This window comes from Gymnogyps californianus, chromosome 4 (genome assembly GCF_018139145.2).
Source record: "Gymnogyps californianus isolate 813 chromosome 4, ASM1813914v2, whole genome shotgun sequence".
NCBI lineage: Eukaryota > Metazoa > Chordata > Aves > Accipitriformes > Cathartidae > Gymnogyps > Gymnogyps californianus.
The window spans coordinates 43,313,087-43,330,736 of NC_059474.1; the positions used below are offsets into that span (position 1 = coordinate 43,313,087).

A 17,650-nucleotide genomic window follows, 5' to 3' on the forward strand; every position below is an offset into this window, starting at 1 on the left:
CCACGACACTGTAGTAAAGTGAAGGCATATCAAATAATTAACAAAAAATTATAATAATTCTTAAAATAAGGTTTGCAAATGCAAGTGATAATAAATGACAAAACAATTGACTGATACTTCTAATCCATGATTTATTAAATTCGTAATCCACACAGCAGTAAGAGAAAGGAACAGGTGAGCAGATCTATGGAAGTAGAAGGAAAGGATTTTGAGATGTTTAAATATTGTGATGTAACTAATTAAGGAGAACTAGGAGAGCAAATACAGTGCAGTACAAGAATATTTGTGAAGAAAATTATGAGCCAATGGCTTTTGTCATGCCATGAGAAAATAGCATGAAAAAAAGAAGATTCATAGAAAGCACAGTAGAACAAAGGTTAGAATAGTTCCTGACACAACAAGAGTCTCTGTCTCTTTTGCAAAAGTCAGGAGTCCATATACATTTATCACCAAGAGCCAAGGACCAATCTATTGAAAAGGCTTGAAGGGAAAGGGATTGCTTAATTTTGGAGTGAATCTTATTTTGGTGGACCTGAAAGACCATCTCAAGGTGAGTTGCTCTGCCTAGCTGTGCCAGAAATAGAGGTGGAGAAGGAGAGCAGCTGATGGTCTTTACAAGCATAGTTGGTGATGGATCCAACACCTTTATTAGGATTAAACACGGACCTAAAATCTGTATCTTCCACAATTCTGTACTATCCAACTCATCACTGCTGAACCTGAACTCCAGTTTTTTTGATCTTAGAAGATGAAAATATGAAGTATAATCTAAATCTGACTTAAAAACCCCAAGGTATAAAAAGCTACAAGAGATACATTCCTACCATAACAACTTATTAACTCACTGATGGAGACAGCAATAACCAGCCTTTGACAGATAGACATACAGAATATTTAAAAACCTTCCATATACTACAAATGGAAAAGCTGGAGCTACTGAAGAACAGTACCTAGGAAAAACTCTATGGGTCTCACAGAAAAGATTTTAAATGGAACAGTACTTTAAAAAAATAATATGTACAGAAATCTTACTTTGTCCTAAACTCACTGTTTAATTACATTCACATATCACACCAGTTATCTGACTCTAACTGCAATAAAAAAAAAAGCTTAGATATTATAAAATAATTGAAGACAGTTCTAATTCTATTACTTAGATGATTTACCACAGCGAGGTGAAAAAGGTGAGACAGGGGGATGGTGAGCAAAATCTTGATGGATAAAATCTTGTGCTTGAGTGAAACATGAAAAAACACAGGCCATATATGTTTCCTAAATAGTTTACAGAAAGAAAAAGAAACTACAAGCAGAAATATTACAGTGGTCAACATGGTTAGGGAGAGGGAGAAGGAAGGAAAAAACTCAGAAAATTTGCAACCGTGTCTTTCAAATACATGCAGAAGAACATGAAAATTGTTTTCAAGTATCAGTCCATACAATACAGATGAACTCCAGAATCAAGATAACAGAGATAAGAGAAACAAATTCAAAGAACATGCAAGAACCTAATAATTTGCCTGTGTAAGGGCATGTGGAGTAAAGATAAATACACAGATTTCCAGTTGTACTGAGTTGATGCTTCACACTCTTGAAAACTGAAGATACTTTATACAGTGCGTATTACCAAACATCACACAGATCTGCTTTAATAAATCTGTGATGGGTAATAACAAGGAATTAGTCAAAAGAAACAAAAATGCGGCGCCTTTGAGAGGTCATATGAGCGTTGCCTAGATCTCATCCTGGAAGCAAAATTTTGAGACATTTACTAGGGGTCCAATTCCATTAGCTTCATACATGCTAATTTTTTTTCTGACTAAATACACTGCAACGTTTGGTGGGAATACCTAAAGGCCTGACACAAGGTAACAGGCAGGAGTTTTAGAACATCACAGATCTCAACCATCTTAGGTTCTCACAGGTATATTTTTTAATACACACACACACTATATATATATATTATATATTATCAAGTCTACGAGAAGATAAAAAGGTGATTATATCTCTGGTAAAGAACTGTTCTACTTGATACAAAGGTCAACCCTTTGTCATCCCCTGGAGACATTTTATATATTAGTCTTTGAACTGATCTGTGTAAACACTGCTAGCGTCCTGTCCTAAGCATTGGGGTCTTTTCTGCCTTCATTACTACTAGTTTTGAACTGAATACCCAACTTTCCCTCTGTAGCCAAATTCGAGACTCATGCTTTGAGCTTGGTATTGCTGCTAGGGCATGAACAAGGTCTCTGAAAGTGGTCCACTCCCCTGGCTCTTATATTCTTTTTTCAGTATTCTAGAAAGTATCAAGCTGTCTCCTTGACAGACATCTACCCAAGCAACACAGCTCCCTCCACTGGATAAGCCTTTTCTGTTCTTACCTCCATAAAAGTCTCTGTGAGAGCAATAAGGCTTCTTATGACAAGAAATATTTGATAGCATTAATAAGGCCGACAGAACAGTGCCTGCAGCACTTGCTCAGTTCTTAGGTCTTCTCCAATCTATTTAGTTTGGACATTTGCTTGAGTACATAAACTAGGAATACGGCTTTAATTGACTGACATATTAATATCTTTAAACCCTGGCACCTCTATTGATTCTGTACATGACAAAAAATTAGCACATGGAAATTATCCACAGTTTTATAGCACACATACCGAACCAGACAGAAACAAATGCCACTGAGTTCCAGCCTCCCATTTTTGTCACCAGAAAATATTTCTTAACATGGGGCAGAAAATGAAAGCACAGTTAATGTAAGTAAATGCAAAGGATAATGGAAGATAAACCTGAGGACAAGGAAGAAAACTTGAAATGACATGCAATGAAAGCTTGGTAGTAAAATCGCAGTTGGAAGAAGCAAGGAAACCATCAGACAATTGTATCACTTCAATAAAAAAAACCTGGCATATGTCAGGAGGGAACAGAAGAATAATAAAAACAAGCAGCTCCGTAACTGTGTGAGTTTATGATTAAACTCCATAAGCTGTAGCATCCTGTCCAGCAATTCTCCTTACCCAAGTGTGAGTTCCTACTTCTGCAGAGCATTTTTTAAAGCATGGGCATGACCAGCTGCAGGTAGATGGGCAGGACTAATTGCAAGTGGTTAGATGTTTCTGTGATAAGGTAAGTTCCAGCAACAAGTTTATTAAACCAAGAGGACACCCTAACAGTATGTACTGGGAGTCTGAGAGTAGCCAACACTTGAACTTTTAATCAGTTTAGCTACTTTTTTGCATATGTATTACCCAAAAAAGTATGCAGTAAATTAGCTATTCAGAAATTATCCCTGTTAAATGAATCCTCAAATTACCTTCTTTTTTATATTTCTAGAAGGAAAGAATGATAGAGCAATTACTAATCTGTCCTTATATTGTTGCAGATTTCAAGCCACATAGCTTCCAAATTCCATTCAAACAGAATACCTGCTGTTTATCCCAACTACCATTCACATAATCATGTTTATGCCTATCATGGACTACTGAAGTGTCCATAATACTCCAAAGTTCATATTATCAAAAGGAACTTTATAGCTGTATATTTATCTGTCCTGACTCTACCGAACACATTTTCCAAACAAAATGAGTATTGGCAGAACTAGCTTTGGCCAGTACCTCTCTCAGTCTCTTAAACTGATATTGGTTGATCTTTCATTTCAATTTCTTAATCAATTTTATACTCAGCAAAGAACACGATAAAAAGTACTGTCAAAACGTGTACAAAAGGTACAAGCAGATTTTCTAAAAGGCAAATTGTATTTTCTAATATTAATCAACTTCCATGTCATATCTTGGTTGAGTAAGAATTTCCAGTTTCTCATTTTGAATTAGAATACTAAGTGCTGCATACAGAGTTTTTTTTCATTTCTCGACAGACCTGGGTGCCAAAGGAAGTGGCAGTGCAATCTTCTGTCCTATTAGTTAAAAGCTCTTAGCCTGAACCAGAAGGGACCTTTCTCTAGGAAGTCACTCAGGAGGCAAAGATGAGAGACATACTATTGTTGGTACTTTAAAATTTAGTGTTCCTCTTTTCCTCTTTCCTGCAAACCAAACAGAAAATGATGAACGACATCTGTCTCAGTTTTGAAGCTTCAGCATCTACCTGCTACAGCCAAAGTGAGCAGTCCTAGAAAACAGATTTGTCTGCATTGAGGCAGAGCAAAACAAAGGTAGTGCAAACCAAAACTATATCCCTTCTCACCTCCCTTCTTCCTTCTACCCAGCAAAAGATGATATTTTTACAGTTTCAAAATTATGTGTAGATTGGATAATTATGAAATCAGAGATGAAACAATACCAAGGCAAATGTGGTTGCTTGCCATTTTCAAAGCCATGTAAATATGGAGTGAGTACATATGATGATTAGTCTGCAAGGATTAGCATGCAGGGAAGCATTTAATCATTTGGTTTGAGAACTCTATCCCGTGATACCAAGAGAATCCTTGAACATTTCTACAGGAACTCCCTATCCAAAAACCACACTGAGAACCTCTCAGAAAATGCTGCATATTAGAAGAACTGAACACTAGGATTTGCTTTGCTTGATCATTTCCAAGCATTAAATCCATCCAGTTATTTCAGCGAGAAGGAAAGAAACAAAAAACAACAGAAATATTTCAAAAGTCAAAATGTTTCATCTCAATGCTTTTAGTTCACGATTCTCATAGGACTACCATAAGCTGTTTGCAGATGGATGGTACAACATTTCCTCTTGTATTTTCTGGTTCAAAGGTGCATCATAAACTGCTGGCATACTGATCTACTCAACCTTGTTACAGAAAAAAACAAACCACCCCAAACGCACAATCTGCCCCACAATCCCTCAACCTTTGCTATCTTTATTCTGTAACGCTGTCTGGTTATTTATGCGTCTGCACAATTCCATATACTTCCAGCACCCACTGAAAATTAAGAAGGTTCTTAGCACTTAGGCTGAGCTTCTAGTTTCTATTTGCTTCTTAGAAAAAAGCCTACTCTTGGTACCTTGAGAGGAACTGGGGGTAATAGCTGGCAACAAAGGTGTGAGAGAGGCAACAGAGCTATGAAGCAACAGCCGGGCAGAAAACAGAGGGAGAGCACTCTTGGAGGCACTAAAGATTGTTACAAGCTTACAGCATGTGTTTAACTAAAAACTTAAAATGCACAGACTCAAGTAAGTGGCTGAACCTGTGTTCATTTTCCTCCATTTCCCTGCTTATCTTATAACCTGGATTACTTTCAGTGTTAAAATAAAAACCTGAAAAAACACAGAAGTCCTGTGTGCATATCATGCTGGTGGCACACACGCTACACATATTTTATAACGATTCAAGGATGTTTTGAGTTTTCCTGTTAAAATACTGATTAGCTTTTATGTAAGCAGGATGTACAGTTAGTTGTCTCCACCTACTAAAGGTCAGAAAACATCAGTGCCAAAAGAAGAAAACCTAAAAAATACATTTCTCACCTACCTTTAACCTTTCTTCTTGTTGATATCCACTGTTACAAAGAGATTCAGACTTCTATTGCTGCAGATTTTAAAAGGCTTAAAGTTCATTTACGATTACTCCTTAAGACTATGTTAACAAAGGCATTGGTAAAAAGGAAATTTCTCAGCAATAATTGCCACTGATTTTGGATCATGCTCTTCCTTGGTCTGAAATAGGCAATTACAGTTGCTGAAAGCAGAAGGTGCACAAGAACTCGATTAATTATTTTTATTTACAATTTCAAGTTACTATCTGTTGTTAGGTTTTCATTAAAGTCACCTTAGCAACTGGAAAAAAAAGTGACATTCTACTGCCTGAGCAGGCTGCCTTTAACAGCAGACCTACCAGCACATCATTTCAATATTCAAGTTACTTGTGACTATTTTGAGGAATATGAAAGAATTGTTGACACATTTTCACATGACTTTAAGTGTCTAAATGAGGCATCATGAAAGCCACTGGGATTAGAACTGTCTCATAAAACTGAATTTAGGATAATATGAACAAACGGATCATTAATATGCAGCATGGGATCCATCTGATCAGTAGTTACAGAATTTTGAGGTGGAACTGGAATAGTTTTATATCTCTTCAAGTTCATACAGTTCCATTAGAGTTGACATAACTTGATACTACTCAATTACGGCATTTTCACACAAGAATTATATATTTATGCTTTTTTTTATTTAGCATACTAAGTACAGACAGTCTAGTTTTCTCAGCAAAATTGTGTCTTCTTTCTAATACGAAAAATGGTGCCTAAATTGTTTGCAGTTCTCTAGAAAGAGCCATACTTTTAGATGTGTTCTTTTAGTCATAAAGATATAAAGATAGAACAGCTTAAAGATTTGTAGGAAGATTTAGGATTTAGCATCATTGTAACTTGAAGAAAAGAGAATGATATTTTTGATTCTAGTCCTCTCACTGGATCTCCTTGCATACCTTTTTAACAGGTAGCTCTCTCTACAGCTGCAACATCCTATCGCCTGTGTAATTTTTCATCTCTCCTACCTGCAAACATCAATCTAATATACCACAAAATGCTCAGAAACTTTGTTCCACTGATCTATCTTTTTTTGGTAAAAACTAAACACTCGCTTCATTCTTGAAAAAAGTGAGATACAGAGCATGATAAATAAATGCGACTTTCAACTAATATTTCATAACACTTCCTATTTCCTCTCTTCCATCTCCCAGTGGTCTCAGAGTTTTTCACAGTAATCTAAGATCACTGAGGAAGTCAACTAATATCTTAGTTTAAACTAACCTAATCTAGTGCATTCAGTCCACAGGTATGCCATGAAGCATCATAATACTTTTTGTTCCTTCTTATGATTTGCAACTTTTGCGTAAGAAAATAGCCCGAAAACATGGAGACAAACCCCTATTTCTTAGTACATTCTCTCATAAAGCCTCCTCTATTTTTATATATTATTTGTTATTAGTAAATCATAAACTCTAGTCCTAGTACAACACATGCCTGTTGATTAGTAGCCACTGAAATGGAAATTCTTCACAAAAGTTTTCCTTGGTTTGTCTCTAATTCTATTAAAAAAATACTAGTATGAAATAAGAGAGAGAAACAAAAGCACTACAAATGATCCATTCATGTATTAATTGTGAAAACAGATGTAGAAAATGCTCAGGACCTGTACTATAATCAAATGATTAACTTTGTGTGCAGTTATTCTACTTTACATTTTAGCAAATTTTGTTTGCATTAGTTATTTCTACTACAGTAGAAAATATGTGTAGATCACAGTTTTATTGTGGGTAGACTTTATTAGCAAGATAAGGATCCAAAGTTTGTTATCAACCTTGAAAGAGCACAGCTGACGAAACTAAAGAAGTGGACCTGGATGGACCTTTGTTCATGAATGCAAAGTTACGCATTTAGTGTGATCACTAACTCCTAGACAAAACAAGTGTGTCAATTTTCTTATACAGATGAAGATTGTCTTGTTCATTTCCAAGTAAAATGCTACGAATGTCTACAGCTTTGAATTTTGTTCAGCCTTATAGAATATGGGAACCTCAATTATACATTACTTTACGTCTTTTTTCTATCAGAAAGTATTACAGGGGATGCTAACCAGTGTCTTATTCTCTATAAGAGTACAAATTTGTACTGTGAATTTTCAGATTCCATGGAATTTTAAATTATTGCTTTTTGATTTAAATTATTGTTTGTATAACTTCACAATTTTTGTAATAGCCATGTTTTCTTTTTATCTTTGCATTTCTGTAATGACAAAGCTTTCACTTCCCACGTTTTTGCTGAACAAGTAAGTCTTGAATATATACTGTACATATTTCTGATTGACAGTTCTAATTCAAAATTAATAATACCTGCTTTTGTTTTTTAAATTAACTTTTGCAGAAATATGGAAAACCCACTAGGACATAGTTCATTGTTGAATCACATATAAGAGTTGGGGAATATCTTTCCCATAGTTGGGAAAGGCTCTGTTACTTTTTGTTTCATACAAATAATGGCGGCAGAGCTCTGCTCTGTGCATCACTCAAACTATGCAAGAATGGTTTTCTATTCAGGTTTTTATCAGGAGATGCAATAACTTCAAACAAAAACTTATATAAATCAGTGTTTAACATTCAAGTTGAGCATTTCTGTGGTCAGTCTTTCCTAATTTAGGCTGCTAAAGCAAATCACATTCATATATACATCAGTAGAACTGGATGGAAAACAGTTTTCCTACATCACGTGTCTTCTCACCATTTCCAGAATGTTGTTGTTCTGCATAAGAACAAATGTGAAGCTTTCAAAGCTGCCAGCACAAGTGTCTGTTCTCTGGACTTCGGCGGCCTGGGCTCTCTTAGGCAGACTAAGGACTTACACCTGACTTTTGTATATTCCAAGGCATTAATCTTTGGATTGTTGGCTATTCTCACATGTTCTTTTTCTATCCAGTTCTTCCTAATATAGTCTAAACAGTGACTTACTACTTGCATATATCAAATACAATTATTAAGGAAGTAATAATTTCTTGCAGTATCTTTAAAACCCAACGCCTGGCAGGACAGGCATTACAAACATCATAGCATGCACATGACTAGAAGTAAAAGTAAGTTCAATATTAAGCAAACTGCTAGCGGAAAGATCAAGTTAAGAATAATTTCAGTGATGAGTGAAAAACAGTGAAATAAATATTTTAATAAAGAGCATAAGAGACATTCTGGAAATGACTGAACTAGCATCTTTGCAAAAATGTCTGAGGCATTGATTACAAAACAGAAGAAACCGTGAAAGAAAACTCAGCTGCTGAGGAATGGAGACTGAAGTGACAAGTAACTCGGTTCAAGAAATAGTATCACTTTCACAACCAGCATGAACACAAGTGTTTTTGGTTAAGGAAGTTCTATCAACTCACACAGCAGTGACTTTGATGCATATCAACCAGATTAACTCCTTATCTTTAAGAAATAATTTTAATTATAATCTCAGCTTTTCCCTACTGATGTTACATATAAACTGCTTGATATCTTTTAAATTATGTTTATGATTAATTTCTTCTGTCTATTGTTTAAAAAAATAAGACTTTTGAATACATTTTAAAAAACCCCAAAATCTCAGAAAAAACAAGAAACAATATAGCCATGTCTGTGGAAGGAAATACTGTTTATCAACAACTTTATAAACTGCAAGAAATTATATCTTACTGCTTTTCACTTTTAACAGGTATTCTTTTTACAAAATTAATACCTGCCTTTCATTTTCACTGCCAAAAAACATTGTCAAAGAGAACTGTGTGAGATGGAGTTCAGGAATTCTGTCCATTCATCTTCTTCACAGCATGCATGATGCATGCCCATGCAGAATACTACTACTCACAATAATGCAATGAAAATAACGTTGATCATTCTACAGGGGCAGGGACTGCTGTGCTGATTTTAAAGGTGTCAAACATGTCACTTCCTACTGGCTTCTTTTGAGTTTTTGTTAATGGATTAACTATAGAAAGAAGGCTATCAATATGTACAGTTGCTCTCTGCATCTGCAAGGGAGAAGTGTGGAAGAGAACGACTCCCACTAAGCTAATACTCTTTCTGATAGTTGAATATATCAGACTGGAATAACACTCCAACACAAAGAGGATAAAACAGTAGCCATCTGAAAAGAAGCTCTCCAGTCAGGCAATCCCGGCACCACACTGTAGTCACATTGAGTCTATGAACCTGGAACTGATGGCTTGTTAGAAAGCCAACTAACATCACATAGGTAGGTACATCCAGTAACCATATGAATACCATCTTCTTTTCTGTTACTGCTTTAACAGACACATGGGAAAATAATACTAGTACTAAGCCACTTGAATGGAAGTTCTTCATTTGAAACCATGGACACGTTATATACAGTTCTACAGAACAGTGTCCTGTCTTTTTTGCAGACATTCAGACTGAGGATTATGAGGGGTTTAAGGCAGCACTTTCACACACGGGCTACATACCGAAATTAATATTAACAGTTATTTGCCTAATTTTGAGAGATGCAAAGTATCTGAAGATATCATATGTTTATGGGGACACTTCTGAAAGCTCATCTGTGCATTACACCAATATTGCCTGTAAAAGTCCAATGCACACTAATAGCTTAACCTCCTCAAATAGCTCACAGCAGCAGAGATCAGAATTGCAGAAATCTGGCATTTTTTGGTCTCAGTTCAACAGTTCTTCCTCTCTTATCTACATAAACTCATGTTGCTAACAAGGCATGATAAAATATTGTGCCTTTTAACCATATTTAGCATTATTGTCTTCTAGATTCCATGTTAGCAAAATATCTGGTATTAACTGCTTTCCCAGTTAATTCTATATATACTTTCCCCAGAAAATTCTGTATATTATCACATTAAACTCTGTTTTAAATATTCTCAGCACCAGACTGAGGCAACAACTAATATTATGGGTTAAGGATTACTTAAGTGTCTGTAACCACAAGTTGAACATTTTGTAGGACTTCAAAAACACTTTTCAAGCCTCAAAACAACTACAGTAACTCTCTGTAGCGTGCCAGCTCTTGCATTGGACTGAACTATGGTAAATCATTATTTATAGGTGTTGGTTACAGCTGCATTGCCAAGGTGCAAATATATTTCCTACTTCAAGAAGGTACTCAGTCTCTCCTTCTTGTTAAACTAAAAATAATAATGATAATAAACCCCGACCAAACCAAAACCAGCCCATCATTCCCAAACTCTTTGCAATTACTTTCAGTGTTGGCTGAATAAACTATTTTCAGAGAGTTCACAGATAAACCTGTTAAGTAATTTATGAGTTAAGAAAAGCTTGAAAAGAAAAGGTTCTTCAGGAAATTTAAAATCAGAGTCAGTCTTCATCAAAAATAAAACTCACTAATGATACTCAGAAGCTTCAAGCTTTCTACATAGCCAACATTACTTTAAATGTTTAAATAATTAAAAAAAAAGGTTGTAATAAACATGTTTACTGTTATATCATTGCTAATATGTGCTGCTTCTATCATCAAATACTAATACTCTATGGACAGATACAACTCCATAGATGAGTTCTCTTCAAGAGGGATCACTCTCATGGTTGAGATAGCTACTTTAGTACTCACCTAATTTTAATGAAATTATTGTTTTAGCTTTGACTCGGGATGCAGTTTCCCAAATGCTGAAAGCTGATTTCAAGTCTCTGCAGCCAAACATTCCTTTTCCTCCTCCTGTTAGCACCCTTTCCTTTTCTTATGCTATCACTATGCTTGGGAGCAAAATACTTGGCTGAGGGGAAGGCAAGATTTCCTTTTCTGACAGCAGCATAGACTTACACTGGCTTTGGCCAAGCAAAACATGTATCTTGACTGCAATCAAGATCAGTCTCTTGCGCATCAAGTGTTGTTAATTGCAAAATATAGGACTCAAGTGCAATTGCACCAGGGATTCCAAGGTCATCAATTTGGACATCAGCAACCAAAAGGATTCTTGTAATAGCATCCATCTCACATCATTGTATACAACGTTCACCTCTGTTTATATGTTGACTCTATGTTTAAAAACAAAACAAATTTTATACAAGTAGCAGTGAACATTATACAATGGGAAGTCTATTACACAGCCTTCTTTCCTGTATCTAGGGCAACCTCACTTCTGGGAAAGAAAGGTCTGGGGTGAAATTTGCTTTTTACTGCTCTGTTGGAGCTGCTATCTCCTTTCTTCACAAATGGGTCTTGCAACAGATGTGCTGGGTACAGGACCACCTGGCTCACTCCACATCACATTATCATCTGCAAGGTGCCATCCTCAGCAGCCTCCCTCCCATACATGCAATAACCACCATATATATTGTTATTCCACCACTCTGTCTTTCTACTTCTTGCACTCCTCTTCTCTTCTACAGTTGTCAGAGACTGCTTAGAAGAACAAAGAGCAACAGAAAGAAAAAAGTGGCGAGTGCAGAAAGGGAACCCTGTTGGCTTGCTGCCTCAAGCATGTGTTTTTGTGTGTTTAAAATCAGCACATGATTGCTAAAAGAATAACATTTTTATATTTTGCAAGTTATCCTGTGAAAACATGTAATTAAGCAAATGACCTTGCTAGGATTGAAGACCATATTTCATGCTGCTTCTTAAGCACATTTTTATAATTAATAATCCCTTCTGATTATTGATGCAAATGAAATAAAATAGCATTTTAGTTCCTTTGTCACACTCCAAAAATTCTTGAGGGATATGGAAAAGAGGAGCCTCCACAAAGCTAAAATCAAGCTATAAGTTAACAGCATAAGATCACTCTTGCATAAGTAAGGTATCATCACTAATGTAAGGTAAAAATGTTACTACCATTTTTTCCACTTATTTCTCTCTCCTTGAGCTTTTCATTTTCCTATTTTTAGTTATAAAGGAGCCATTGTAATATGGCTGACAGCAGAATGAGTTACATGTTATATATAAACATAATGTAAGAAATAGTACAAACATTACACATCTGAATATCCACTGACTACACAAAACCAAGAACATTCAGAATAAAGATAGCTAACGAGTGTTGAAACAGGAATAGCATGCAAGAATCTCAGGCCACTATGACATTTAGGTACAGTGACTAAGAATAAAAAGCGCAGAGCAACAGCCACTACCACTTCTTTTTTGTGACTTTATCTTAAATCTTTCTATAGAATTTGGTATATATAATGTACTTCCCTTTGATGTAGCACTATGAGAAAGAACCCAGTTCTCTCTTGTGTTCAGCTCTTCGGGACATAAGTCACAGCAGTAAGAAGATTGTTCAAGGGACAGGGACAGTCATTGTCCATTATTTGTCTAACACTAAATTGCTTCAGGCAAAAATTTGCTTTCAAAAAATATCAAGTTTATAGGAAACAAAAAAATAAACAAAAAAACACTCACAGCTTTGGTTTGGCAAGCACAGGTGGTGGCTCCTTTGTGGGTGAAAGCAAGACAGCTGGAGGTGGGATGGATTTATCACCATTTGGCTTGCTGTTAATCATTCCATTTACCCCATGAATGGGATGGATGCCATTTGTTTTTTCCTCAGAGGAATTGAGCTGTAGTTGAAGGGCTGTCACACCAGATCTCAACTCAGTGTTGTTTGCTTGGTGGGTCTCTGTATGTTTCTTAGGAGGAAGCTCGAGGGAGCTAACTTCAACTGGAGGAAGTGGTGGGAAATGATGGAAATCGTCACTGTTGGATTCTCTTGTCAGTGATTCATGACTAAAGCTTTCTGAGTTGGCTAAAAGAAATCAAAAAGAATGTATCTCCCACAAGTCATAGACAAAGTACATGGTATGTGGTACATACATGCTGTATTTTCAGTTTGTTAAAGGTAAGATCTCTTCGGTTCTGTGCAAGTATTTTTCTAGACCTCCTGTTGATAGTGTATGCTGAATTAGATACATGATTGGCTATTCATTTTCTGATTTTACCTCATGCAAAAGGCACAATAAGGAACCTTATGGATCCCACTAAATCTGTTTCAGGAATCCAGCCACTAACTGAGATTGACAAGTACGGACAACAACAGCTGAAACAGCATTTCCTCTTCCTGGAGTCTCAGCACCATTTAAGAACAAATCATTTAAAAATGCTGAAGGATGTATATATACATGGCATGTTTGCAATGGCAGCTGGGTTAATGCATTCCACAACAATATGTATGTAAACATATTACAAAACTAAACACACCATGTCACAGTGTTTTTATTTTACAAAAGGCATATGCCACCTTTGGTAGCATAATTTCATCTGCTTCCATTTTGTCTCTGCTGCCATCTAGTCTCAGAACCCTAATGCTTAAAAATATGCCAGGCTTGTGGAAGACACTTTAAAAATGTATTTTACATGAATAAAAATATTAAACTAGGAAATGAACCAAAAAAAAAAAAATTAGTTTGCTTTATATGAATGTTCTGAGGTTGACAAAACCCCTGTTATACAGTAGCCCTTTTCTACAAGGGAAGCAGACTGATAACTTCACAGGTAAATTAATTATCTAAGATCTATGATTAAAAGTTCCTCTTTCCCTTTGTCACATACCTGAGCAGACAGTTAGTTGCGCATTGCTTGTTACTGAACCATGTTCATTTGTTGCTGTGCATGTGAAAACTCCTGAATCTTCAGGAAAAGTTTCTGCAATTACAAGGGTACATATCTCTTCTGGAAATAAACAGAAAAATAAACTGCATCATAAACTATTTAAAGTACCATGTAATGTTTTTGGATTGCATATTAGAAGGACACCAGAAAGTGTTCCTTATACAAAGAAATGCTGAGAGAACTGCAGAAAAGCTTCCAACATAAATGGCTTTAATGAAAATCACTTTGTATCTAGAACAAGTAAATTCACCAAGTTAAGTGTTCAAAAGGGACCTGTCTTGAACAGTAATTTTGCAGTCACAAGTCTGTGCAGTCATTTTACACACTCAATATCTTCATTTTTATGCAGGATAGTACTGATTCATACAAATCAACGTATTGGTTTCCGTACACAGCTGATACTTGCAAGCTCTTTTTGGGTCTCTAAATAACACCACCAATATGAATGTCACGTCATTCCTTCTTTCCCTGAAGTTTTCTGTATTTAATGCAACATATCAGATCAAATCCCATTCCCAGTAAAACCAGAAAGTATTTTGTCATCACTTCCAATTATCTTTTCTGTATAAACTGACCAGAATTAAAAACTCTGGATGCATAAATATTCCCCTTATGCAGAGCTTGGGAAGATAATTTCTGTCTCTGTCTGCACAGCAGTGAGAATGGATAAATTGAAAACATAGGACAAAACAGCATCCCCAGAAACTCTTCAGAATGCTGTGACACAGACATATTCTGTGGCTGTTTGAAATCTGTTCATTCTACTTTGATAGCCATAGTATATACTTTGATTATACCAGGGCCTCAGTCAGAAAATTTATATGAAGGCTGGACTGTTCATATTTCAGGTTGGGTCTCACAGTAATGCTTTCTAAATCAATTCCATCCATTTATAATGGGCACATTTAACTCTCTAGGCATATTTTTTCCAGATACTTCAAAGAAGTCATTTTATTTTATCTCTACTTGTAATGATATTCTAATCTTTTTAAAAATTCACAGTATAGCTAATCTAAATAATCCTAGTATTTACACAACATACCTAGATAATTTTAGACCTGGACAATGTTACATTGTGGGTTTCCTTAATTAATTAGGAGTTTCTTTTGCTTATGCTCATTTTCTAGTCTCAGAACCAAAGCAGGGAAGTTTTATAGAATTCAGTTTCATTAAAAAGAAAAAAAAAAAAGCATTTTGCATTTTGGACATTTACATGGAATCCCACATATTATCACAAAATCAATGGAATATAGCTAATAAAAACCAACTGAAAAGTGAGGAAAAATATTTCAGACTCCAAGAACTTTCACATGAAAATTATTCTGTAGAAGAGGCTCAGTAAGGTAAGCTTCACTTCTTTTAGTTCAAAGAAGGAAAACATTTTCTACTAGGTTTTTTTTTTTTTCTTTCCTAATTTTCTTTATGGAATTGCAGATGACTGTCTCGTTTAGACAGTTAACAAAAAAGTTATGGAATTTTTCCAATTATAAATGACAATGTATCCAAAAACTTCCTGTACTGGAAATGGGTTAAAAATGAATGACTAATTAAATATTTGGCACAGAGTTATTTTTCAGACAGCAGAACATGGGGGGTTTTTGGCAACACAAACCAGTCATTCTGTGTAGCTGCAAGAGGCATGGCTGGTAATACTGTAGCATGTTGGATCTTATCTGACCCAGATGAAGATTAATGACTCATGAAAGGTCTTATCAGGAAAGTAATGGGTAACACAAGCTAGTTTTTGAACTACTGAGATCAGGTTTTTTTAGAGTCTTGGTGCGTCGTAAGCAGTTGAAGCTATATTGTTAACCACACGTGCGTACTCCTGGATTGAACTGACTCTGGGGATGCAATCTGATACATGCAGCATACTAGTTTCCTGTTCATTTAACAGCAGAATTCTGAAAGTTCGGTATTTCAGGACTGCAAAAGAAAATCACTCCCACCATGCTGCGAACTGCTGTTTGAATGAGGGCAAAGGTACTACAAAATATAACAACCAGCAGAATTCCTATTTTCCAAACAGCAGAGCTAATTAATGCATAATGTTCTTTCAGTTTTTTAAGTATGTAAAATGATCACAAGAGAAGAGCTGATCTTCAGTCTTCAGTGATAAAAGAATTCTAATGGATTCTACCATGATGTGGTTTGTTTACTAAAATGGTATATTTGAAAATTATACAGGGTAAATTGCAGTAATCCTTGTAAAACAAATTGAAAATAAATTAGTGATGAAAATATAATCAGAGTTTCAAACTCAGTCTTCTCAGCCGGATGAGCAAACTACAACACGTTTGTGATCAATCATGAGAAAACTGGCTAAACTGAAAACATAAAAAACCCTAAGAACTAATCAAGAGGCAGCTTGGGCAAAAAGCACGTGTGAGCAACACATTGCCATTGTCTTTATTCATTTTGCTCCCCTCAAACCAAGAATCACTGACCTCCAGGTCCTTGCTAAAAGGCTTACTACTGCAGAAAGCATAGAAATATAACACTAATTTGACAAAAGAAATGTTCTTTAAAGACCTCTGTAACACACTCTGGATGCATAGTGCTCCGAATATTTTTCTAGCTTTACATCCTGACTTATGTAATTATTTTTCTTTCTGTTACTGTGCGAAGTAGAATCTGATGATTTGAAGTAAATAATGTCTGTTCTACTTCCCGGCAATCATCAGCTGACAAATAATTTCATCACAAAAATGCGTTCCAGAAAGCAGCTCTGAAATGCTGTTCTCAGGGCCTTAAAACATATTTAACACTTGACTAAATGAATACAAAAGCATCCTGTTCACTGAAACATGTAAAATGCTTAGGCATGCAAGTACTTGACTATTTTGTCAGTTATTTAGAAAGAAAGATTACATTTTACAGAGTAATCCTTTCCCTTTATGGTTCATGAGTCCATTAGGAAGAATAATCTTTGGTAAGACACAAAACTGTTGCATTTTAACAAATGCAATCATTGGCAATGTGTTTACTTCAGAATGTTTCTATGTATTACATTAAAGGTAAAGTAGTTCTTAATCTGCACCTTCATCTCCAAATGTGATCATTAGCTTCCTCCACTGTAATGCACATACAGTCCTGAGAAATAAGTATGGTCCTTTATTAGTAGTTGTTCATTATGATGCAATGAACAGAGCTATTTCTATAGATGTAGGTCCAAAGCCATAAGTTTTCTGCTACACAAAGACAGTGGGTAGTCACAGTGGTGGTTTCCTGGTAAAAATCCAACCAAACACAACCCTGCCATCTTGTAGACAACTTGTCTCTTATTCTCCCTCTTGTTCCCCTAGCCATCAGATGTTTAACTACAGTTTAACGGCAAAGCAGTATGCCCATCACGTAACAACTTCTCGTTTAGGTATCTGTGCATCTTTTATACAAAGAGAATGGGGAAGTGTGAAAATAGAGAAGAATTGAATATGCAGAGTAGCATAATAGATGGTAGTATTGCAGACCTGTAGATGCCTTAACTTGCAATAACACAATGAAAAAAGTATTTAAGTTACCTGTTTCTGATGATCACTATTGTATACACCTTTACCCAGTCAGGCAGCAGTTCTGGCTTATTTAATAGGTTTTAT

The 17,650-nt window shown here is 35.7% G+C and overlaps 1 protein-coding gene across 3 annotated transcripts in view; it reads right to left on the bottom strand.

Annotated features, from left to right (window-relative positions):
• Positions 1-17,650, bottom strand: part of PALLD (palladin, cytoskeletal associated protein) — a 208,775-nt gene that overhangs the window by 105,925 nt on the left and 85,200 nt on the right. For 2 of the 3 annotated variants that reach the window (XM_050895394.1, XM_050895393.1), the window contains exons 8-9: positions 13,995-14,114; positions 12,849-13,191 (exon numbers count right to left, since the gene is read on the bottom strand). In XM_050895394.1, coding sequence (XP_050751351.1) covers positions 12,849-13,191; positions 13,995-14,114 — 463 coding nt within the window. Of the gene's footprint in view, positions 1-12,848; positions 13,192-13,990; positions 14,115-17,650 lie in introns of all 3 variants that reach the window. The other variant, XM_050895395.1, reaches the window with a different exon arrangement.